This window comes from Equus przewalskii, chromosome 3, assembly GCF_037783145.1.
Source record: "Equus przewalskii isolate Varuska chromosome 3, EquPr2, whole genome shotgun sequence".
Taxonomy (NCBI): Eukaryota; Metazoa; Chordata; class Mammalia; order Perissodactyla; family Equidae; genus Equus; species Equus przewalskii.
In genome coordinates this window covers 44277822-44302463 of record NC_091833.1, presented here as the reverse complement: position 1 = coordinate 44302463, position 24642 = coordinate 44277822, and the positions used below count along the sequence as shown (strand labels likewise).

General features: G+C 37.1%; 1 protein-coding gene and 2 long non-coding RNA genes across 7 annotated transcripts in view; 1 reads left to right on the top strand and 2 right to left on the bottom strand.

The window, feature by feature from the left end:
* The window catches only part of SMARCAD1 (SNF2 related chromatin remodeling ATPase with DExD box 1), a 79314-nt gene that overhangs the window by 32261 nt on the left and 22411 nt on the right, over positions 1–24642 (top strand). For 2 of the 5 annotated variants that reach the window (XM_008522337.2, XM_008522338.2), the window contains exons 6-10: positions 1053–1156; positions 10557–10658; positions 11641–11722; positions 13500–13891; positions 23483–23682. In XM_008522337.2, coding sequence (XP_008520559.1) covers positions 1053–1156; positions 10557–10658; positions 11641–11722; positions 13500–13891; positions 23483–23682 — 880 coding nt within the window. Of the gene's footprint in view, positions 1–1052; positions 1157–10556; positions 10659–11640; positions 11723–13499; positions 13892–13939; positions 14550–23482; positions 23683–24642 lie in introns of those variants that run through there. The other 3 variants (XM_008522339.2, XM_070612615.1, XM_008522340.2) reach the window with 2 other exon arrangements.
* Positions 876–6457, bottom strand: LOC139082274 (uncharacterized). The gene is made up of 3 exons (XR_011538108.1): positions 5499–6457; positions 5153–5378; positions 876–1130 (listed from the first exon to the last, which is right to left on the bottom strand). It is a non-coding gene; the product is annotated as an uncharacterized lncRNA (long non-coding RNA).
* Positions 17469–19621, bottom strand: LOC139082275 (uncharacterized). The gene is made up of 2 exons (XR_011538109.1): positions 19507–19621; positions 17469–17582 (listed from the first exon to the last, which is right to left on the bottom strand). It is a non-coding gene; the product is annotated as an uncharacterized lncRNA (long non-coding RNA).

The following is a 24642-nucleotide window of genomic DNA, read 5'->3' as shown; positions in this document are numbered from 1 at the left end:
CACACTAAGTGATGGTGCTTGGATTCAAACCCATGAGGTTTTGATCCTACGATCTCAGTCACTTTGAATTGTAGCATGTTGCCTCATTCATTACTTTGAGTGTGAAAGCACACACCACCAGGCAGAGGTGCCCTTTTCCTTTACCATTTAGATCTTACGTATTCTGGTAACTTTTTTTTTGCATTTGGACTTATTTTTTATTCTTTTTTTCAGGTGTACATCATTATATTTCAGTTTCTGTATATATTACATCATGTTCACCACCTAAAAACTAATTGCCATCCATCACCATATACATATAGCAGATGCTTTCATACTAGCACAGCAATATATCTCTGGAATTTGCTCTCTGAAAGTGAAAGTATTTAAGAAATAGATAAATGTGTACAAAGTATAAATATGTTACATAACTGCTTAAGATATGTAAATTGAGTTTTTCTTTCAGCCGTGACAAAATATGCAAATTTCCTATTGCCGTTGTACTCTCTTATTTTTAGGTTAAGAGCGTGACTCGCTTGAGCTCTCAATATCTCGGTTCCTCCTCATTTAGAAAATGAGAATATTACCTACTTTGTAGGTTCGTTGTGGAATCTAAATGAAACAACAGTTAAAAACGCCTTCTGCAAAGCCTGGTCCGTAGTAGACACAATGATTGGCGTCAGTAATGTATTCAGATAACCACAGTGATGGGGCTCTGCTTTTTCACTGCTGAACGCTCAGTCACTGGGCAGAACCCCTTCCTCCCAGTGTTGTTCTGTAAAATTACTAGTCAGTTTAGAGATGTATATTTTCAGCATTGAATAATGTGATGGTTTACAAATACGTTTTTACAGTGATTTCTACTTTTGAAAGACTGAAAAAGAGTCTCTGTTCACTTTTTCTTCAATTCACTTGACATTTATTGAGTATATGCTACATGTAGAGGAAATGACATTGGGCTTGATGTCAAGAGAACTGTCTACAGATGTACTCATTATAACATTCTGCCTTTGTATTGCATTAATGATTCTTATGATATCTGTGCAAACATTGAGTGTCCTCCTCTGTTTTAGAAGGTGGTGGACCCAGGAAAAGAAAATTATCTTCTTCTTCAGAGCCGTATGAGGAAGATGAATTTAATGATGATCAATCTATAAAAAAGAAAAGACTGGATCATGTAAGTTACATTTGACTTGTGGTATCAAAATTAGCTGGGAAGCACAGAATATGTTGAGTCTAGATATCAGACCTGAAAATACACCTAAATGAATCAGTCTTCTCTCTCACAGCTAAGCCAGAAAATTGATGTTTGCATTTCATTTGTGACTGTTTTTGCTTTCTTTTAAATTTGTCCAGTATTAATTGCTTATCTCTGAGTTATAAAATTAATTTAAAAAAATATTCTAGGGGCCGGCCCAGTGGCGTAGTGGTTAAGTTCACACATTCTGCTTCGGCGGCCCAGGGTTCGCCAGTTCGGATCCCAGGTGCAGACATGGCATCACTTGGCAAGCCATGCTGTGGCAGGCATCCCACATATAAAGTAGAGGAAGATGGGCATGGATGTTAGCCCTCGGCCAGTCTTCCTCAGCAAAACGAGGAGGATTGACAGCAGATGTTAGCTCAGGGCTAATCTTCCTAAAAAAAAAAAAAAATTTTCTAGTGGTATGGTAAAATAACTTAGGAAAATATACTTTTAAATTTTATTTCATAAAAGTTATAGATATATATATATGAGTGTACAACACTTAGGAAAATAACTGTTAACTGCCACCAGCACCATTTCCTCCTCCCTGGTGGCAACTACTTATACTTCTTCTAAATGACTTCTTTGACATTTATCTGCTTATCTACAAATAATAGTGGTTGTGCTCTTATGGATGACTTTAGTTTTCCATTAACTTTTTTACTTTATGAATAGAAACTACTAAGAGGCCTCGCAGTGAATCTGGACACAGTCCTCCCTGTCTGCAGTCATGACAACACAGCTTCTTCTGGGTCATCAAAATCAGTCACCCCAGCCAGCACAGTAACCTCCTTCTTTGCCTGTGATTTAGTGACATAAGAATCCCTCAATAGCCAGGTGGCAATCTCTACCCTAATTGAATGGGGACAGTTGTAACCCTCCATGGAAGCACTCTTCCCTTAGGAGCTAATGTTGAAGGGAAGTAAAAATTCTGTGAGTGGGTCTTTAGGTATGAGGAATAGCTGTGATGGAAGATACTGGGCCTGTGTTTTAGTACAGACCTATGTATAATGGCTGTGGGAAAAAGTGCATTATATTGATTGCTGATTCATAACTTTTGCTTTGCTTGTGAACAGCAAAGCTTGTGAACATCCTGTTGAACAGCACATTAGCCTTGTAGGATGCTATCAACAAGTGTACATTCTGAATTTTCAGAGTGATACCACTGTTTTGTAAGCCATCTGCTTCTAGGTGTTGAGGCACATGGTGAGATCAGTGAATTCCATGAACATGGATCCATTGATGTACTTTTCTTCCAGTGAAATTAGCTCCCTGGTCAGAAACACTGTTGTGTCACGATGTACTGGGACTGTGAATTTGACTTTCCTTGTATCTGTAGATGAGGTATTAGTTTCCTAAGACTACCATAACAAAGTACCACAAACTGTGGGGCTTCAACAGCAGACATATATTGTCTCACAGTTCTGGAGGATAGAAGACCAAGATCAAGGTGGCGGTCACATGGTTAGTTCTTTCTGAGGGGTGTTCCATCCTGCTGTCCTAGATTCTAATGGTTTCTGGCAATCTTTGGTGTTCCTTGATTTGTAGATCTCTGCCTTCATCTTCACATTGTGTACTTCCTGTGTGCTTCTCTGTCTCTGAATTTCCTCTTTTGGGGCCGGCCCCATGGCCAAGTTGTTAAGTTCACATGCTCTGCTTCGGCAGCACAGGCTTTCACCGGTTCACATCCTGGATGTGGACATGGCACCGCTCATCAGGCCATGCTGAGGCGGTGTCCCACATGCCACAACTAAAAGGACCCACAGCTAAAAAATATGCAGCTATGTACTGGGGGGATTTGGGGAGAAAAAAGCAGAAGAAAAAAAAAGATTGGCAACAGTTGTTAGCTCAGATGCCAATCTTTAAAAAGAAAATTTTCTCTTTTTATAAGGACACTAGTCATTAGATTAGGGCCCACCCTAATCACCTCACTTTAACTTGATTACCTCAGTAAAGACCCTGTCTTCAAATAAGGTCACATTCTGAGGTACTAAGCATTATTCAACATGAATTTTGGAGGGACACAGTTCAACCCATAACCGGTGTTGCCAAAAGCAAGTGGGTAGGGAAAAGTAATTTGTACTCAGAGTAGGTTTCTATTACTGTCTCTTTCACAATGAAAGGAATCCAGTGTAATCAACTTGCCAGCACACAGTTGACTGAATCTCCCAAGGAATGGTGCTATCATGGGAACTCATTGTCGCCCTGTGCTCTTGGCAGGTCAAATATTCACCAGTTGCGATAGCCACATAAGTCTTGGTGTGGGACAGTGATATTTTGTTGATCTGCCTGCTTAACCTCAGTCCCTGTTGCCATGGGCATTTATTATAGACCATTGAGCAAGCATCCGAGTGGCTACGGTCTTATTGGTGTTCACAGAATGAATCATCTCGTCCACATGATTCGTAAAAACTTCCTCTACAATAGACACCCTTTGCTGAGCAGTCACATTGAACACTGTTATCCTTGCCTTCTGTTCTTGGAAAAACTTACGAGAAGTTCAGCAATGCATCTCTTCCTCAGACTTGTAGTCATTGATCTTCCATTCTTGTTCTTCTCCTTAGCTATTCTCTATGATATATCATTGATCTGTACCTCTGGCCATTTCCTTCTATACAAAATTGACAAAGTTGTGCACAGGGCTACTGTCTTAAATGTGATTATATTATAGCAGTTGTTCATTTTCAGCTGGTTCTAACAATTAGGTAAACCTTTTGTAAACAAGTTCAGATTTTTCTCCCGCTTTATCTGATCATAAAGAAGTCCCCATAGTGCCTTAGATATTGGTTGAAGGAGGGGCATCAGCAAAGCAGAAGTAAGTCCCGTGGGAGTTACTTCTGCACATGCAACTTATTGGAGCTTCATGCACCTGCTCAAGTCCAGTCTCAAATATACTCCACTTGTTGATGGGTGGCTGCTGCTCATGCTGTTTTAGGCTTGGTGGATAAGATACCCAGATCACGTAACAGCTCGTGTCTCATGGTCACTTGATGTCCCATGGCCCATCATTCTGGTCCTCTCAGAACCCCCTATCAAGCCAACAGTTGTTTCACAAAAATGGATCAGTCTGTTCTGTTTTAAAAAGGTGAATTTGTTCCAGTGCAGTAATTACGTTAGAAAACAGAGTGTATCCTGAATTTTGTGTTGTCTAGGTAGAAGTTTGTCTATGAGAAATGCTAGGTGAACACAGAGAACTGCACCTAGCTTAACTGGCCACATAGGAATACAACACACACACCTCAGACATCTGCTGGCCGGGTCAGTTCACCACGTTTGTTATCCCACAAGATTGTGTTTTGTTATTCTTTCACATTTGTGAACTTTTCTGTTTGAAAAAAGCACTCATTCAGCCTCCCAAACATATCTAAGCATTCTCATTCAAAAATACCAAGCAGTAGATATGAAAGGAAAGTTTTAGGTGTTGAGCGGAGGCTTGAAACAAACATTTGGAAAGAAATGAGAACATGAGATACATATACCTTGAGCAGCAGGCGTAGAGGAATCCACACTGTGGACCATTAGAGACAGTGCTACAAAAATAAAAGTATATAGCTGGGTCATCTTCAAATGCTGTGAAGTCAGTGAGAACGGTCATAAAGAAATAGAAGGAGGGCCAGCCCTGTGGCCACGTGGTGAAAGTTCTGCGTTCTCTGCTTCGGCAGCCCAGGTTTATGGGTTTGGATCCCGGGTGAGGACCTGCTCTACTCATCAGCCATGCTGTGGAGGCATCCCACATACACAACATAGAGGAAGTTTGGCACAGATGTTAGCTCAGGGCTAATCTTCCTCACCAAAACAAATAGAAAAGGAAAGACTTGAGCATTTGAATTAAAGACCAGAGAGTGAAAAAATCAGAAACAACCTTTTTCATGTGGATCTCTATATCTGTATACAAAGACCTTAAACAGAAATCAATCCTGGAAAGCTTACCCTCTTTTAGTGCCGGTAATGGTTGCGTTAGTGGTTTCAAACAATGCTGTAAATTCCTAAGCCATCAACTGTCACATGAAGCTATGAGTGCAGATGGGAAAGCTGCAGAAGAATTTTCCAGCAGTGGTAAGAAGCAAACTGAAGAAGGCGGCCACACACTGAATTAAATTCTCAGTCTTGATGGAACAGGTATCTGTTATGAATGCATGCATCAAAAGACTCAGATCTGAAAGACAGAAAACACTCTAGGTAGGGTATAAGGGTTTGAAAGGTAGCGGCATTGTCATGTTCAGCACCAGTGCCAGGAAGAGGCTTGGAGCTGAAGCCACTGGAGTTTATCACTTACCAAACTGAGCCTTTTAAAAGAAATTCTTAGTCAGCCTTGGAGTTCGCTACAGGTATAGCAAAAATGGATGGCCTGCCCAAATCTGCATTGATGTTGTTACTTAATTCTTCTCTGTTGTAGAGGGTTATTGAAAAAAAAAACCCTATGTGTTTTTCCATAAAACTTAGCTTTTAAAATTCTCATAATTCATCAAGCCTAGCCCTCTATAAAAGCTAAACCCAAACTTTTTCTTCCCTTTTTTCCTTTTTTTCCCTTGAAAACCACCTTTGCAGACAGCCCCTTGATAAAAAGGTGATAGTAGTATTTATGGCTTACTGTTGAAAGTGGCCATTTAAGGTGCTCATTGCTGTTATTGAAGGTGAGGATGCCAATACAGTTACGGAATTTTGGGAGAGATTTAACGTAGGAATGGCTGTTGCTGCCACTGCAGAAGCCTGGAGTGATAGGACCAGAGCGCTTGCGTTGTGTATCATGGAAAATTCCTCTTGATGTGTAGTTTTGAAGGATGTGATCCTTCAGAGAAACTTTTGAAAATCAAAACAAGATGTGTTGATTTAGGAGAACAGGTTGGATTTGAGGAGGTAGAAAATGAAGATGTTGAAGAGCTTCTAGGGTCCCAACCTGATGATCTAACCGCAGAAGACTTGGAACAGTTTGCTGCTCATGGCCATATGGATGTAGATGATGATGGTGGCTGATAATCATCAAAAGGCTATATTGTGACAGATTAATACATCAAGTTATCAATTTTTTGTTTGTTTTGTGGAAGATTAGCCCTGAGCTAACTTCTGCTGCCAATCCTCCTCTTTTTTGCTGAGGAAGACTGGCCCTGAGCTAACATCCGTGCTCATCTTCCTCCACTTTATATGTGGGACGCCCACCACAGCATGGCTTGCCACACAGTGCCATGTCCGTACCTGGGATCCAAACCGGCAAACCCTGGGCCACTGAAGCGGAATGTGCAAACTTAACTGCTTCGCCACCAGACCGGCCCCCAAGTTATCAGTTTTTTAAGTGTTATTGACAATAGTTGTACTGGTTTGGAAATAATGGCTTTAATGCTGAACGTAGTAGGAGAGTCATGTGTGGCATCTAGATGAATTTGGAACTGTACAGGTAGCTTTAGTATGAAAGGAGGAGAGTAGCAAAGCTGCAGAAATTTATTTATTTGTTTATTTTTAAATTTATTATTGATATTTTCAGCCAGTACAGCAAAGATAACACAAGGACAATGAGCCATGCCTTTCTATAGCTGGTGCTAACATTTTTTTTTGGTGAGGAAGATTGGCCCTGAACTAACATCTGTACCAGTCTTCCTCCACTTTGTATGTGGGATGCTGCCGCAGCATGACTTGACAAGTGGTATGTAGGTTCATGCTCAGGATTTGAACCAGTGAACCCCGGGCCACTAAATCAGAACGTGTGAACTTAACCACTGTGCCACCGGTCTGGCCCCTGGTGTATTTTCTTAATCATTTAATGTGTGTAAAATTATTCTACCCTTTTGTAAGATTCCTTTCTCTTTTTTTAATGTGTTGCTGGTTTTTTTGAATGTTGTGCCTCTAAGATGATTTTTCTCACTGTAGTTTTCATTTTTATGATTTTGCACAGCATAGTAAATTTTAGAAATGCGTTTGTCTAATACGCATTTGTCTAAGAGCAGGACAGACTATAGTTGTCAGCAGAAGAGGACATGACCTTTCTTCAAAACCTGATCTCTGCTGTGATTTCTCCTCTTGGGGCTTGCCAGAGATTTCATACAGCATCTTTATTGGCCACAGATTCTTTGAGAATCATTGCATCTGCTTTCTGGTCACAAAACCCAGTTGGCACAACACCTCGTACTGCACCCTGGACCTCCTCCAGAGCTTTTTCTTAATCTGGGCCCCATTCATAACTGACAGTTTTTGTTTCGTTTTGTTTTCTTTTTTTTTTTAAAGATTGGCACCTGAGCTCACTGTTGCTGATCTTCTTTTTTTATCTTTTCTCCTTCTCCCCAAAGCCAGTACATAGTTGTGTATTCTAGTTGTGGGTCCTTCTAGTTGTGCTTTGTGAGACGCCACCTCAGCATGGCCTGATGAGTGGTGCCATGTCCACACCCAGGATCCAAACCTGTGAAACCCTAGGCCTCCGAAGCAGAGTACACGAACTCAACGACTTGGCCACGGGGCCAGCCCCCATAACTGTCAGTTTTAAAGATGACTTTGTGAACACATCAGAGCAGTACACACCGTAATGAGGTATACCTTCCCTCCAGTGTTCGATGAGGCCCACCAAGTGTTGTCCTTCTTTCTTAGAGGCAGATAACGTGAAGCCATTTGGCCTTTGTTTTTTCAGAGCAGAATTTGCAACAAGCTCCAGATAGGACCCCCATGAAATTCATGGAAGTGGTGGCAGAATTTGAGGATGGTTATTTCCTACTCTTTGGCATGCATATATCTATGTAAAATATCAACTGCTTCCTGCTCATCAAGTCCAGTCAGTGTGTTGTCTTCGGTGTAGAGGATCAAAGTGATATTCTGTGGACTGTACAAAACTGTCAAAGTCCTTGAGTACTATATTATGAAAGAAAGCAGGAGAGTCACCACAGGCTTAAGACATAAGAGTGTGTCTGTCATTGATCTTGCCCATGTGAAAACAAGTTGCTTCTGCTTGTCCTTTCTAATTGGATAGGGGAGAAAAAGCATCTGGCTGATTGATAACTGCATAGTTGTATTGATTTGCTCCAGTAAAAATACCACATCTGGTATAGCAGCTGCAATTGGGGTCATCACCTATTTCTTTATGATAACCTGTTAAGATAATTCTCCAAGACTCATCCAGCTTTTGTGTAAGTCAAGGAGACACATTACCATGGGATGGGATGGTCCTGTCAGTCTGCAGTTCCTTCAGGAGTGTGGTATTGCTGCTGCTGCCTGATGGGCAGTTCTAGGGACTTGGACTTCCTAAAATAATGGCCCTTACTCCACAGGTCAGGAAGCTAATATGGGATTTCTGCCAGTGCTTATGTCTATTCTAACTTCACGTTCTGGAACCAGAAAAATAACCCCAGGAAAGATTTGTATGCCCTGGGCCTACTGAGATAGGTTTGGGCCCAAACTCCGTGGGTCACCCAGCATCTGACAAGCTCCAGTTTAACCACTGGACTGCATAGCTATTTTCAGTCACCGGGGATTAGCAGAGCTGGCAGAAGCGTGGGATCCAAGAGCAAAGAGTAAACAACGGACACACCACCTACTGACTGTTTCATTTGTACTATCATATATTTGATTCCCAAAAGAGATTTACTATTTTCAAAATATTTTAACTTTTTTTTTAATTGAGGTGAAATTAAAATGAACCATTTTAGAATGAACAATTCACTGGCATTTAGTACATTGACACTAGTGCTCCTATCTAGTTCGAAAACATTTTTATCACCCATAATAGTATGCTGTACCTTTTAAGCAGTTTCTTGCATTCTTTCCTCCTCCCACTCCCTGGCAACCACCACTTGGCTTTCTGTCTCTATGGATTTCCCTACTCTGAATGTTTCATATAAATGGAATCATATTCAATATGTGACCTTTTGTGTCTACCTTCTTTCACTTAGTGTATTGTGTGTGAGGTTCATCCACATTGTAGTGTGTGTCAGTACTTCATTTTTTTTAAAGGCGGAATAATATCCATTTAGTGCATGCTACAGTTTCATTATCCATTCATCCTTTGGTGGACATTTGATGTATTTAAAACCAGGAAAGTGCCATGTAAATGACTAAAGTTGAGGAAACACTTATGTAGCAGAGAAACACTGATAGAGAGTTAGGCACCTGAGTTCCTATTCGTACATCAGCTGGTTATTCTCCATCTGTGACCTTTAAAAGGCTTGTTCTTGGAGTTTCAGTGTTTTCAGCTATAAAGTGAGGATGGCGGAATGAATTTTTGAGGGCTTTGAAATGCTTTCTCCAAATATTAGTGTTTTACTATTCATCTGCTCGAAATCCTGCTGCTTTCTGAATGAAGACTGACCCTCAGTTTGGCACTTCAGGCCTAATGCTGTATTAGCTGTGGTTTAATTTTTCAGCCTTGTAACCTGTCCATGGTCTCTGCTCCAACCCAAATGGGCCGCTTACTATTATGAAAGTACATGCAGTTATCTTCTTCCTACTCCAGACTCCCATAGCATTTTATTTGTCTCTTGTCTTGTGGAAGGAACTTCATCTTACTTCTGTGTGCAAGAGAGAGATGTCACTCACAATTTAGTTGTTTCTATCTTAGGTAGTGAAAAAAAGGTAGCATACAGTTCTTGGTTAAGAAAGGAGGTGGAAGAGGAAGTATGAGACTATTCTTCTCTGTTTGTATAGCACGTGGTTCTAAGCAGAGTAGATAAATGGTTTTTGATTGACTAAAATACAAAATTTTTCTTATGCATAAACCCAAGGAATCTGTTTTTGCTTAAATGTAGAATTTGAACTGTTTTCTTCAAGTGAAGTTAAGTGAGAAGAAAGAGATGTGTGTATGAATAGCCACAATCATTCCCAGATTCATTTTTAATTTATATATTAGTTTCATGTAAGTTTCTTTAGCATTGTGTCACTTTTATGTTGTGACTGAGCAATTAATAATTAAGCCATTCTGTGAATCAAGACTGAAGTAGAAGCAAACTTCTCTCTCAGTATGTGAAGCTTGTGGCAGGGTGTGACATTGTGAGTATGGAGGACGTAATTGAATCACTTTTTTTTTAATTTACCGTTAGCTTGGAGAGACTTCAGTCTTTGAGAATTATTTTGAGGAACTTTCTAGTTTTTTAGCAGATTCATCTCATTTTGAGCACTATAGGAATGAAGTATGAGTTATTAGGTATGCAATCAAGGTCTTTCACTGATTGTAAACCAGCAGTATTTTTTATCCTTAAAGATATAAATCTGTCAATTTTCCCGTGAACGAAAAGAAACATTTTTGGATTCTTCCAATCAAATGTGGTAACTCCCAGTTCGTCTAAATACAAATGTAATTGTCTTAAGGTTATTGTTATTGATCTTCTCTGAAATTGGTTCTCTTTTTTTTTCTCCCCATTAGGGAGAGGAATCAAATGAGTCTGCAGAATCTAGCAGTAATTGGGAAAAGCAGGAAAGTATTGTATTGAAATTACAAAAGGAATTTCCCAATTTTGATAAGCAGGTGAGTAGCCACACACGAAATTTAATCAGCATGTACCAAATGTTTCTATTGCAAGACAGTGTTGTAGATCAACCGTGTAAAAGCTTAGTATGAGTTTTGCATTTTTGTAATTAGTTATTCTCCTTTATCGATATTATAACGTATTTTTATACTGCTTGTTAATTTTTTCCGTTGTTTATTTCTTTATTCGTGAGCTGTGATATCCACATTATGACCATAATCATAACAAACATAACTGTAATAACAACTGTGAACTCAAGTATAAATGTAGATCATCCAAAAGCCATCTATAACGCCAGGTCAACAGTTTGAGCTTTTTTCATATTCTCATCTTTCAGATTTCTCATAAAGAATTTTGAAGTGTGATCCTGCACTTCAGTGTTTTAATACTCCATAAACTTTGTTCTATTTGCCAGATAGTAAGAATACTTTCAGAGTCAGTGAAGACCTGTGCCAAGCATGCCGGTGTTAAAAGGGCCTATGTTTAACACATGGTCGTATATGGAAGCATGTTATTTAACATTTGGAATACACGTACGCTTGCATTGGTTTACTCAGATATGTGCACAGGTGGTACATCTGGTGAATTCCGATAAGCTGAATGCAGAGTCTCGTTGCTACACTGGTCCTTTACGTGTGTTGAAGCTACATGTCTTGGAGCTGGCAGTTTGTAAAAGCCTCGCTGCGCCTTAAAGCTTTAGCTGGCAAACCTGTGACCCTCTAGTGTTCAGGACATCTCTCAGGGCGAGGAGAGATGTGCACAGTCAAGCCTCCTTCCCTTTGAGGCCTGTTGTGTACTTGTGGAGGTGACATTGTGTACCCAGAAAGCATTTGTAAAGCAGCATGGAAACAACTGTGAAATAATCAGATATGAATTCTGTTAAGTTTTCAAGTGATTTACTTATTTATAAAAGAGCATAAAAAGTTTTCTACGAGTTGCTAATTTTAGTATCTTAACAAAACATCAATGACTTATTTCTAGGAACTAAGGGAAGTACTCAAAGAACATGAATGGATGTACACAGAAGCTTTAGAATCTTTAAAAGTATTCGCAGAAGACCAAGGTAATTATTCTATGTGATTATAGAAAATGCATACTTCCCGTTACATTCTGTATTTTAGTATATAAGAAAATAGTAAACATATTAGCTAATAATCAGAGAATGGGATTGCAAGAGATGTTGGAAATAATGATGTAAAAAATTTTAAATAACCAGTTCCCAAATGTTTAGGCCTATTCTTTTTTTTTTTTTTAAAGATTGGCACCTGAGCTAACACCTGTTGCCAATCTTCTTTTTTTTTCCTCGTTTTTCTGCCCAAATACCCACAGTATGTAGTTGTATATTTTAGTTGTGAGTCCTTCTAGTTGTGGCATGTGGGATGCCACCTCAGCATGGCCTTCTGAGTGGTACCATATCTGCGCCCAGAATCTGAACTGGTGAAACCCTGTGCCTCCGAAGTGGAGTGCACGAACTTAACCACTCGGCAGCAAGGCCGGCCCCTGGCCTATTCTTTATGGCAGTGTGAAATGAAACAATATATTTTTCTCTTTGGCTAACTTTTTTTTTTTTGATAGTTAAAGCTACCTTTAAACCAGCCTTTTTTATTAAATGTAAAAGAAACATTTATTACATTTTAACAGCTCTCACTCAGGGTGGATCATAGGATTGCTGGTGGCTTCTAATCGCTGTAATGTAGATGTGTCCTAGCCTGCGCTTGCAGGAAGATCAGAAGGACCAGTATCAGAAACTTACTCAAATGGATATCTCTGACGTGCGAGAAAGTCCCTGCTTCCACGGTGGAACACTCTTAACTTAAGGAACTAAATAGTAGAGGAGAAATAGTGGGGAACAGTTGAATATCACGGATTTAGTAACATCCTTAAGTAAGAATCAAGTAGACTAGCTCTTCATAATTACAAAACCAGCTTAAAAGCCCAGCACAATGACTTTGAGTTTGTTTTTGTTTGCTTTCTTTTAATGAATTCTTTTAAGAAGAGCTATATTGTAAATGCTCTTGAGGTCACAGAGAATGATATTGTGTGTAGAAAACAAAGCCAGCAATATCACCAATTTTGAGTCTGAAAAATGATTCAGAAGAGATAGATTATGACTATGAAGTAATTGAGGAATACTTTATCCATTTTATTTTGCTTGTCTTTTTTATATATGCACAGGAATGAATGTACGATAATATATAAGTCTAAAAGCTCTTTGAGTAAGTAAAACATAAACAGCCTAAAAAAGTATTGTTACAGATTAATTGGTATGTATTTTCTTACTGGTCCCGTAAGATCACAGTGTGCTTTCAATTCACAGGCATATTAGAAATCTTTGGAATATGATAGATTAATCATTGATAAAGTAGAGTTGCTTTTTAACAAAAATGTATTTAATTTTTTAAGTAATGCTGAGCTTAGAACAGTGGAGATGGTGAGGGAAAGATGGATTATAATATGGATGATTTTGTTTCTGCTGTGCCCGTCAGTGTTGGCTGGGGATGGGTCTGCTAAAGACATCTGGGGCTTCCTCTGGGTGTGTAGCTGCCGTTTATACTCTCAGGACCTTTATCAGAAAATGGGGATTTATGTTTAATTCATTTTTAAAAAGAAGTTATCACCTGTTTTTGAAACTGATTCTCTCAGGTCTTTGTATAACTTCAAATTCTATTTCAGTATTTCTCTTTTGAATATATCAAGATTTAATAATAAATTAAAGTTGAATTCTATATTTGAGAAGAAAATATAAATGTTTAAATATTTTCTTATTTTATTTGAAGTCTTATATCTTTATATTTAATTTATAGCTTTCTAATTTAGTTATTTTTTCTTTCTTTGTACAGATATGCAATATGCTTCACAAAGTGAGTTTCCAAATGGAAAAGAAGTTTCTTCAAGAAGTCAAAATTATCCTAAAAATGCAGCTAAAACAAAACTGAAACAGAAATGTTCCATGAAACCACAAAATGGTTTTAACAAGAAACGTAAAAAAAATGTATTTAATCCTAAGAGAGTTATTGAAGATTCTGAATATGATTCAGGTTCTGATGTCGGTAGTTCACTAGATGAGGACTATAGTAGTGGTGAAGAAGTGATGGAGGATGGCTATAAAGGTAAAATACTTCACTTCCTTCAAGATGCTTCAATTGGTGAACTTACTTTGATTCCTCAGTGTTCTCAGAAAAAGGCTCAGAAGATAACAGAGCTCCGGCCCTTTAATAGTTGGGAAGCTCTGGTAAGGCTACATTCTTTTTCCTCCCCTGTGTGTCTGTGTGTGTAATTTACAGTACCGCTTAGAGTCAAGGTGTCTTCAGCCCAGGGAAGTATAGATGGGTGGCCTTATCCTGTGTAGAGTCAAACATTACTTTCATTGTAAGCCAATAGTATTTCAAATAGTGTCATATGACCTTATTTTGAATGAATTAAGGGGTGATTTTCCTGAAAAAACCCAAGCTGATTGGCTGGGCATACTGTCACTCATTCTTTTGCATAGAAACTTGGTTCATTTCACTGCAGAAGAAGAAATTAGAGCTTACATTTAGGAAGGAGTTGTTTGCTAGCCTGTTCTGATCTGTTACTGCTGAGACACCATGCACAAAGCAAGAATGTGGCAGAAGTTTTACTACGACTACTTGAAGAACAGTAGCAACGTCCAGGCGAGCTCCATGATTCCAGATGCCGGCCTAAGTGTTTGTGCTTCACCACAAAGGAAGCAATTGTTTATTTTCTTTTTCTTTTAAAAGTGACAGCTCAATCTCTAATGTGTTTTTCTTGTTAAACAACGTGGTCATTTTATGGAGTATAGCAGGCTGCAGCGTATTTAATTGGAAAGATAGAAAAGTGTGTGGAAGCCTAGAATTCAAGCATTAGGTGAAGGGAAGGCATAAGCCCTGGTAAGTACACTTTGCATGATCATTTTCTGAAATTTGATTTTCTGTAAACAAGTTTTATCAAAAGACCTGTATTTTGAGTTTTATAAATGTCAACGGTCAGTGTATCTTATTCATTCAGAAATAGAAGAACTCTACCTTTTAAATTTTGCTTCGACTTTTGTGAGAATGTGGACTTTTATACCATGAATATATAGGCCCCACTGTGAAGGCAGTACGGATGATTTTTTACAACTTTAGAAGATGAAGTGACTCTTGATGCTTTATAAATTTTTAGGAAGTTTTATTCCCTAACTTAGGAAGTAAAGTTGCTTTTGTGATTAATTTTATACTTATGACAAATCTATCTGAGCATAACTTCCTTTGATAAGTATCTTGAAATGGCAGTATGGGAAGGTCCCTGAACAATGGTTGTAAAAAGCATTTTTTAAAAAATTAAAATATTTGAAAAATATAGAAAGAGCAGTACTCGTATTTCGTAGCTTTAAAAAAAATAAATAAGTAAAGCCATTCGTTTTGCCTGAAGCCTTCGCTTTTCCAGAGAACATCTGTCAAAGCAGGCCCTTTCAAAACTTGTTCGGCTTTGCCTGAGTGATTTATTTGTTAAAGTATTTGCTGAAGGGCTTTCTTGTTCTTCTTTTCTTCCTTTTCTTCTTTCTTTTAATCTTTAATGGTCTCCTGTGCTGTTGCAGAGTTAGGTTGCTCGGGCTTGTTGGGATTCTAATTTATTTAATAAGGAATGCATTATCTGCACCAGTGTGTTCAGTCACTGTAACTACTTGCCCAAATATTTTACAGTAAAAGTAAATTATAGCAGAGTTAATGTGCCAGATGCTTTTAAAAATATTTAGCAATTTAGCATGTAGAAAGCATATTTCCCCTACTAATTAATTGGCATAGTTTAAATTAGTCTTGACATGAATTTGTAGATTGTTACCTACTTAAACCTCCTATAGCATCTTGCCCCCTTTCTAAAAGTTGAACACAGAGACTGTATTTTTGGCTAGCCATTCATCTAAGTGTTGATTATTTTATTTAATAGTTAAAGGTAAACTTGCTACTTGAGTCCAGCAAATACAGGGCTTTGCTGTCCTGAAAAATGTAGGTAAATGAAGAGTTTCAAATCAACAGTGAAAATTAGCAAGTCAATGTATATAAGCTTTGAGTTTTAATTTGTTCAGAACTTTAAGCTTCTACTTTCAACTACTATAGAATTTTGAATATGACTGATTTATAGAAAAATTTAATATCTTAAAATCATCCAAGAAAAGTCAATCTTAATGTACATTTTAGTAAAAAGGTATATGATTTATTCCTTCCTTATTAATCAGAAAGTTTTGATAATGTGCCTATAATCAACTTTAAAAAGAGACAAAAGAAAAAACATTTACTTTTGTTCTCATAGCTAGTTTTTAGAAATTCCACTGAGAATTAATTGAAGTTTTAATTGTCAGTCATATTTTAGTGAAAATTACAAAGCATTATATATTAAGAAAAGCATGGAAATGTCTAGTAAACTCTTAATGTTGTTGAAGCTTATTTAGTCTTAAGGATTGGGGAATTTGGCAGAACTTTAAAATTCATTAATATTTTATAAAAAAGTGCATACTGAGCCAAGAAGTCAAGTACACACGTACAATTTAGTTATGATTTTTGTTAAAACTGAAGTCTGTATAACATTGGTAGGTTAAATGTAATCATTAGTGTTTCATTGTCTTTCTACAAAATAATTTGAATGTGAAAATTATGTTAGCATTGCTTTTTAAAGCAAAATTTGAAAAGTTGTATGTCGTTATGATTTTGTTGTCATAGAATTACAGTTTTTGAAAATTAAAATGCTCTGAGATATTCTAGTCACCCTCATTTTACTTGAGGAAAATTTGGTTATTTAACAAAAGTGCGTTATGTAAGAGGATGTTTATGGTTGCAGCTTTATACTCATTGATTTTTTTTCTTTGAATCAAAATTTAAATATTGTTTTTCAAGTTTTCTTCATAATTTTTCCATTTTACTGATTTTTCTGCTTACTAGCAGTAAAGTACACGCTTATTGTAAGAAACCACATCACTAAATCATGTAGACTTTGGAAATATAGCAAGCCAAAAATGTCATTAGTTTAAAAATGTCTACTGTTAATGTGGTAGAATTGGGATTTTTATTGCCAGATGTCACACATTCGATGGCATCAGTTCACCAAATAATTACTGAATTTTTGTCTAGCTTTGTGCAGAGTACGTTGCGGGTGCTATTATGTCTATGATAATCTCATTACGTTGCATCTGTATGCTTTAAACCAGAATAGTAATGTGTACTGACCGAATCAAGATTCATGAATAACTCATTCATGAATAGCTCAACCTAAAAACTTTTCATATATGCATCTACTTCCTTAACATTTAGATCAGTGTAGATGGAGTTTTCCTTCATTATTAACCAAGCAGCCCCAGTGTAGTTCATGTGGAAACACTTTCTGCTCCTCATTCTTGCTGCTACCATCTACTAGTAACTCAGACCACAGGTTTTCTTTTCTGCTTTGTTTTCCCAGTGGTTATTGTAAAATGTCTGTCTAAAATAAAGCATTGGAATGCCTCCTGCTTCCTTCTTGATAGGGTGGCTTCAGTAAATTTGTGTATAAGATTACATATTCAGGCTTTGTTTTGTTTTTTTAAGTTTGTTAAATGTGAAAACATTATAAATGCATTCTGAGCACTTTGTAGGCTGCTACCAGGTATTTATAGCAGTGAATAAGGCTAGCACTCTATCCCCAAGAATAGTACTTGTTAGGTGGGGAATTAAATCTGCTTTTAAACAATTTTCCCGTTTCTATAGAAATTTGGAGATATTTGTACTGTAAGAGTGACACACTGTGGCAAGAGAGAGGTACTTCAGTTTGTGACTGCTTTTTAAAGATAAAAGTCCTTAGAGTAATACTTGAATTTTTAATCAAAGAGCTAGTAACCAGAGCCACGATGATGCTCTTTTTTTCATGTAATTATCCAGCAAGTAGCAATTGACTTCCTTTTTCATTTCTTCTCCCTGAAAAAAATAACTTTATCATTTTTTGGATGAATGATGTGTTTTTTTGGTCTAAAATTGAAACAGTACATGCAAGAACAAGGAAGAAAGTAAAGTTTAGCCAAAAAGTCCACCAAAGATACCCACCATTGAGACTTTATTGAGATTCTAGCTATTTATGCTTGCATTTGTAAATTTCGTATTATATAAACAGGGTCTTATTTTCTGTGCTAGATAACTTTAGATTTACTAGTAATCCTGCATTTACAGAGTACTTTATATTTCTTAAATGCTTTTTTGGTGAAGCTAAGTAACTTACAGGATTATTAAATGTTTTTTGTTTTCAGAAGACAGTAACATAACAAGTAGGGTATTCCTACACCTTTCCCTAAGTGCTCACTCCCCAGGTCCCCTCCCGCACACACACCTCATGAAGATACTGTGGAATTAAATATTGGGTTTTATTTTTTCTGATGGCTTCTGATCTGTAATGTTTGTATCTATGTCCTGGGAGGTAGAGGGAGGAAGCAGGGTCAGGATACCAGGAGTTTGGGAAAGTTTTTGATTTTTTTTAAAGATTGCCCCCCCAACCCCCCCCCCCCGAGCTAATATCTGTTGCCAATCTTCTTTTTTTCTTCTTTTGTTTTCTTCTTCTCCCCAAACCCCCAAGTACATAGCTATATATTCTAGTTGTAGGTCCTTCTTGTGCTATGTAGGACGCCGCCTCAGCATGGCTTGATGAGTGGTGCTAGGTCTGTGCCCAGGATCCTAACCTCCAAAAACCTGGGCCACCGAGGTGGAGTGCACGAACCTAACCACTGAGCCATGGGGCCGGCCCCAGATATTGGGTTTTTCATTTCTTTTGTCTGATTCTTAGCACTTCCATAGCACTAAGTAATATAAACATAATGCTATTTTTTATTTTACAGTTGCAGGTCTTATCTACTGACATAACATTATAGACATAATAACTTTATAGTAGGATTAGCTCTCTTCTCACTGTCTTTCTCACCTCACATGCCCATTTCCTATTCCCCAGTCCAGCAATATAAGTTAATTGGTAATTTTGAAGATCATTTTTTAATATCTACACTGTTATGACTATGTAATTGCCTTTCATAGCTGAGCCATGTACTATACCATGATGACTTTTTTCCCTTGCTCAGCATTTTTTCCCCCTAGTTATTAGTTGTCTTGGTTTTTCTGTGTGCTTAGTTTTCTGGATACTTATTACCTCAACTCTGACCTCTACCCCAGTTGTCAAATTTCCCCTCAGGTTTTAGACTCTTCCGGTATTCTCTCAGTTTCATCTTCTTGAAGAAGTCTCTTCTGGAGTCTCATGACTTGCTCTGGTTTGGACTGGTTGTGTCATAGGCCAGCTGATCAGCTGTGGCCTTGGATCTCATTTTCTTGACATCCTGAGGAATCTTGTTTTCTCTTTTGTGTTTGAATCTCTTGTTTCTGAATTCCACACATGCCTCTTTATTTATTCTCTTGGTTTCGTTAAGTACATGCTAGCAGGTAGGTGAATAGTAATGTAGTAGAACTAGCCTGGTTTTGAATACCAATTCTGACCTTTTCTAGCAGTTTACGTGAACTTAAGCAAATTCTCTCATTTCTCTTTATCTTCATCTGTAAGTGGAATGTAATTATGATACTAACCTATGGGAGAGTCAAAGGATTTAGTAAGATAAATGCCCATTCAATTGCCTGACTCTTAGAAAATGTTAGTTACAGATATCTACAATATTTTGCATTGCAAGCGTTGTATATATTATTAGTGAAATTGAAATGCTGAAAAAGCCTTTGTTGTTTTCTGCTTATCGTTCAATATCGGTTCTAGCCATATTGAATTGTACTTTTTTGGATCAAACCATTTCTCTCTCTCACTCTCTTTTTTAACCCTCTCTGGGCTTTTAAACAGATTTATGGCTGGTTACATTACCCACAACGTATTAAGATTACATTCTTCATCCTCCTTTGTGGTAATTTGACAAAGTTCTGTCCAATGAGATGTATGCAGAAGAGTATATTTCAACTTGTGGAAAGTGTCTTTAAAGAATCCTTTCTTCCTATTGGTTGAGATGTCAGTATGATGGTAGGAACCACCTATTAAGGATTGTGAAGCAATAAAGTAGAAGAATCCTTGATTTGTGGATGCCATACTATGGTATGGATACCACCATACCAGATCTGAACTGCTTCCTTGGGTCTTCATTTACATGAGGGAGAAATAAATTTATGTTTCATTTAAACCCCTGATGTAGATTTACTGACACTCATAACTGAACCTAATCCTAACAGATTCATCATTCAATGAAACTCTTTTCTCAAAAATCTGTCTACTGATGTTTTACATTTGTGGACAGTGTATGACTACTAGATAGATCTAAATTCTACACTAGCAGCAATAATTCGAATCAGCTCTAACATTGGTTGTCTTGTATGGAAGGAGAGGTAAGGAGAATGGCAAGCCCCAGGGAATTAAGTTTTGAAATTTTGACTTCAAAAATATCTAAAAATGTCAAGTTCAGTTGAAAATCTCAGTAACCAACTCAAACTGTTATAACATAAAATAAGGGGTGCCTTTTGCACTCCCCTTTATTGTCCCTACAAGAATTTTTAAACATAAAAATTAGAATGGTATAGTGAACCTCCGTGTACTCATCACCAGGTTCGGTTTCCAGCCTCTGTCTGATCTTGTTTCATCTATACCATCATCCTCTTCCTTCAGTCTCATGTTATTTTGAAGCAAATCCCAGACTTCATTTTATCTATTAAAATTTAAATATGTATATCAAAGAAGGTTTTTTTCTGTAAACTAAAGCACAATAAAATTGTCATACCTATTAAAAGTCACCAATATTTCATTAATATTAGAAAATATCCATTCAGTGTTCAAATTTCCTGTTTCTTTTAAATGCCCTAAATATTTGTTTGGTTGGTTTTTTCCAGTTAGTTTGAATTAGGATCCAGATAAGGTCCACATGCCGATATTGCTTGATAGGTCTTTTTAACTCTCTTTTAATCTCTAGGTTCTCCATCCATCTGTCTCTCTCACTTTCTTTTCCTGTAATATATTTGGTGAAGAAACTGGATCATTTGTTCTGTAGCTTCCGAGTCTGGACTTTTCTACTATAGTTTAACACGTTCCTCTGGTCCAGTATTTTCTATAAAATTATAATTAGAAGGTTAAATGCTCCCACTTGTACTATTATGTGGTTCGTGATGTGTTCTTTCATCAGGATACAGTAATGTCTGGTTGTTGCCTTTTTGTGACATAAGAAGAGCTTTTCTCTAGGTTCTGACATATTGAATTGATCTTCTTTGGGTCTAAACAGTTCTTTCTTATTTCTGACCTTATTACCCTGAAAGGACTTCCTAGATCCTAGATTATCAGTCTCCTTGGGGAAAGTGCCCATGAAATTTTGTTCTTTCCCTTGTAATACAGTTACGCTTAAAATTACTTGTTACCTGATGTCTTTCCCAATGACTATAAACCACATGAGGACGGGGCTGTGTCTGTATACCACGTACGTTCACCAGCCGGGATGGTACTTGGTAAAAAAAAAAAAAAAAGAAGAAGAACATAATAAATGATGACTGGTTATGGAAAAAAAGTTTTTGGTTTTTTTAACTTTTAAGGTCTTAAATTTTTTTTATTTAGGGAGGTACTAATTATAATTAAAAGAAAAGAGCTTAGACTTTGGAATCTCTTTTCCTGGTTTATGAGCTTGGAGATTAACCTTAGTTTATTCATCCAGAATGGTGAATTGATCTTTTTATTGTTGTGAGGATTTAATGAGTTAGTGAATAAAAGACATCTAGTAGTTTCTAGCACATACAAGCCACACAGTGTATATTGCTTCATTTCCTGGTTATTCTCGTTGGTTCTCTCACACACATACATATCATAAAGACACACACACACTATAATAAGCATGAGATTGGTTTTTTTGGCCTTTAATTTTCACATTTCATTTGGGAAAAAAACATTCTAATTCAAAGTTCTAATAGAACCTCCTTAAAATCTTCAAGTCACTGATTCTTATATATCCTGCTTTTTATGTATAAATCTTTTCCCTGGAAAGCACAAAGAGAGGTCACTTTGTGATTATGAATGTTATCCTTGTGTAATTGTAAAGTAATGTGCAAATAACCTTCATATCTCACAAGGCCATTTTATGAAGTACTAAGTTTTGTTTTGTTTTTGGGGGGTTCTTTTGGTGAGGAAGATTGGCCCTGAGCTAACATCTATTGCTTCCTCTCTGCTTGAGGGAGATTGTCACTGAACTAACATCTGTGCCAGTCTTCCTCCACTTTATATGGGGGTCATTGCCACAGCGTGGCTGACAAATGGTTTAGGTCCACGCATGGGATCCCAACCCATGAACCCTGGGCCACTGAAACAGAGTGCACACACTTAACCACTACACCACCGGGCCAGCCCCTATGTTTTGTTTTGTTTTGTTTTTTTGAGGAAGATTATCCCTGAGCTAACATCTGCCACCAATCCTCCTCTTTCGCTGAGGAAGACTGGCTCTGAGCTAACATCCATGCCCATCTTCATCTACTTTATATGTGGTACGTCTGCCACAGCATAGCTTGACAAGCGGTGCGTTGGTCTACACCTGGGATCCAAACCACTGAACCCCGGGCCACCAAAGTGGAACGTGCAGACTTAACCACTGCACCACCAGGTTGGCCCCCCAGCCCTTTTGTTTTTTAATCCTACAGTACGTTAATAACATGGCTTTGGAATAGATCGAAAATTTTGTTTCATAGCAAATTATTCTAGGTTAGATATTAACAATGTATATTATAAACTGCAGTTTTTATGAAATTCTTAGTATATCCTGTTGAATTTCTATTGCTTGAGCTTCTCTGTGATCTTAGAAATACTGTGATCACAGAGATTATTTCGAGTTGTTAATGTGATTCTTGTTGTAACTTGAAAGAATATGCCAAGTAAGATGACATGAATCAAAATCGTGTGTAATTTTATCCTAACAGATGGTTGTACTTCAGTTTCCTGTATTCAGTTCTGGATTATGGGATTTTTCTTTTTGCTCAACAAGGTGGTTAGCTTCCAACAGCTATTGGGCTTTCTAATCCTTTTCACCAAAAAATATTTTTTTGTAATGTTCTTCAGGTATCCATATGGAGAAATTCTGTTACAGCTTTTACATTTGAAGTATTCAGTGTCTCCTTTAGAGAAATAAATACAAATACAATTTGAAAGAAATTCTTTGAGTTTTCACACGAAACTATACAAGTGTTGTATTGAAACTGATTTTTTTAAAGTTTTATCAAATTATTGAATTGGTCATAGTTAACTTTTGATTCATGCAGTATCTTTCCAAGTAACAGTCTCAGTTTAGGAGTAAAATATCAAATGACAAATAATAATTGGAGTTTTGTAAGCTTGAGGGGTTGTACTTTGATGACAGGTGGGGAGAAGTATGTTTCAGGAGGGTGAGTCTCACAGTCATTTTCATAGGAAGTGACGAGGACGGAGGCAAGAGATCAGGGGCACAGTTACTTCGTTTGGTACTGTTGCCCTTGGTAATAAACGTGAACCTGAGACTTTGAAGGCAAAACTTGATAGGAGACATGAACAATTACTTTAGTATTTCTCCTATAAGAGAGCAGCTGCCAGGGTCAAAGTAACAAGCTTCGGATTGTGCATTTGGGAAGATATTTTTTACTTCAGCATGATGTGTTTGAGGTGACAGTAGAATGTATCAAAGTGAAACATGGGAATTCAAATGTAGTCATGAAGAATCAGGTTCCCTTAGCACTTGATTAAAGTCCTTAGTAAAAGTTTAAATTAACAAACTTCTCTCCCTCATAAAGAAATTGAGATTGGCCTTCTGTTTACTAGATTGAACTGTTAAATTATTTTTCTTTTCATACCATAGTTCACAAAGATGTCCAAAACTAATGGCTTATCAGAAGATTTGATATGGCACTGTAAAACACTGATCCAAGAAAGGGATGTAGTTATAAGGCTTATGAACAAATGTGAAGACATTTCAAATAAATTGACAAAACAAGTTACCATGCTCACTGGAAATGGAGGTGGATGGAACATAGAACAACCCTCCATTCTAAACCAAAGGTAATATTTATTGTACACACCTATTCATTATTTTATCCCAGTTGTATAAAAATTCTGGTCTTATTTCTGTATTGTACCTAGGGAACTTAAATCTGGAAGTGATATGAAAACTAATGATAAAAGGGAAGCGCAGTTTCCTAAAATGACACATAAGTGGTATATGAATTGTTTTTCATTGATTCCTTCTCCCCCTCCCCAATCAGGGTATTTTACTCCATTATATCATTATAAATTAGAGGGAAGAAATGTTATGGTCTTATATAACCTGTGTTTTCCTTTTCTGGTGACAGATAATTTCATATATAATCACAGAAACTGCAAAGTTGCTTTTAGCTACCCTTTACATAATTTGTTGCTTCAGAAAGTCAGCTGCTTAATTACATCAATGTAAAAATTTCTGTCTTAACTCAATTTTTTTAATCATAAATAACAAATGATTAAAATATGCTATATCAGTGATTAAATGTTTTAAATGCTTTCAAAAGCCCAGATTTTTAAATCTCTTTTTGGGGTAGAAAGACATCAAAAATGAAAAGGACACTTTATTAAATAGATTCTATAAGGAAAGAGTATAAAAAGTTTATTTATAAAAAGTATATTCTTGAAAACTGCTTTCAGTAAAATACTTTGTCAGAATTCTTGCAAAAGATAAACACTAAATTGTTTTCATTAAAAAATTTATCCAACAGCCAGTACATAGTAAAATGGCACTTTGGGATTTTGAACACCCACATTTTGCATGGTTTGGGGATGATGGATGGAGGAGATTGTCCTGAACTTTCTTTAAAAGTTTATTTTTAAGTGGTTTGGGGACTCAGAACTGTTCAGAATACTTCCTTTCAAGAAAATGTATAAAATTGTTTACTGTGATAATATTTGTAGTAGCAAAAACATGGAAACAATCCACGTTCCTAAAATCAGAGAATAGCTAGAATGAGTTATGGTATATCCATACTGTGC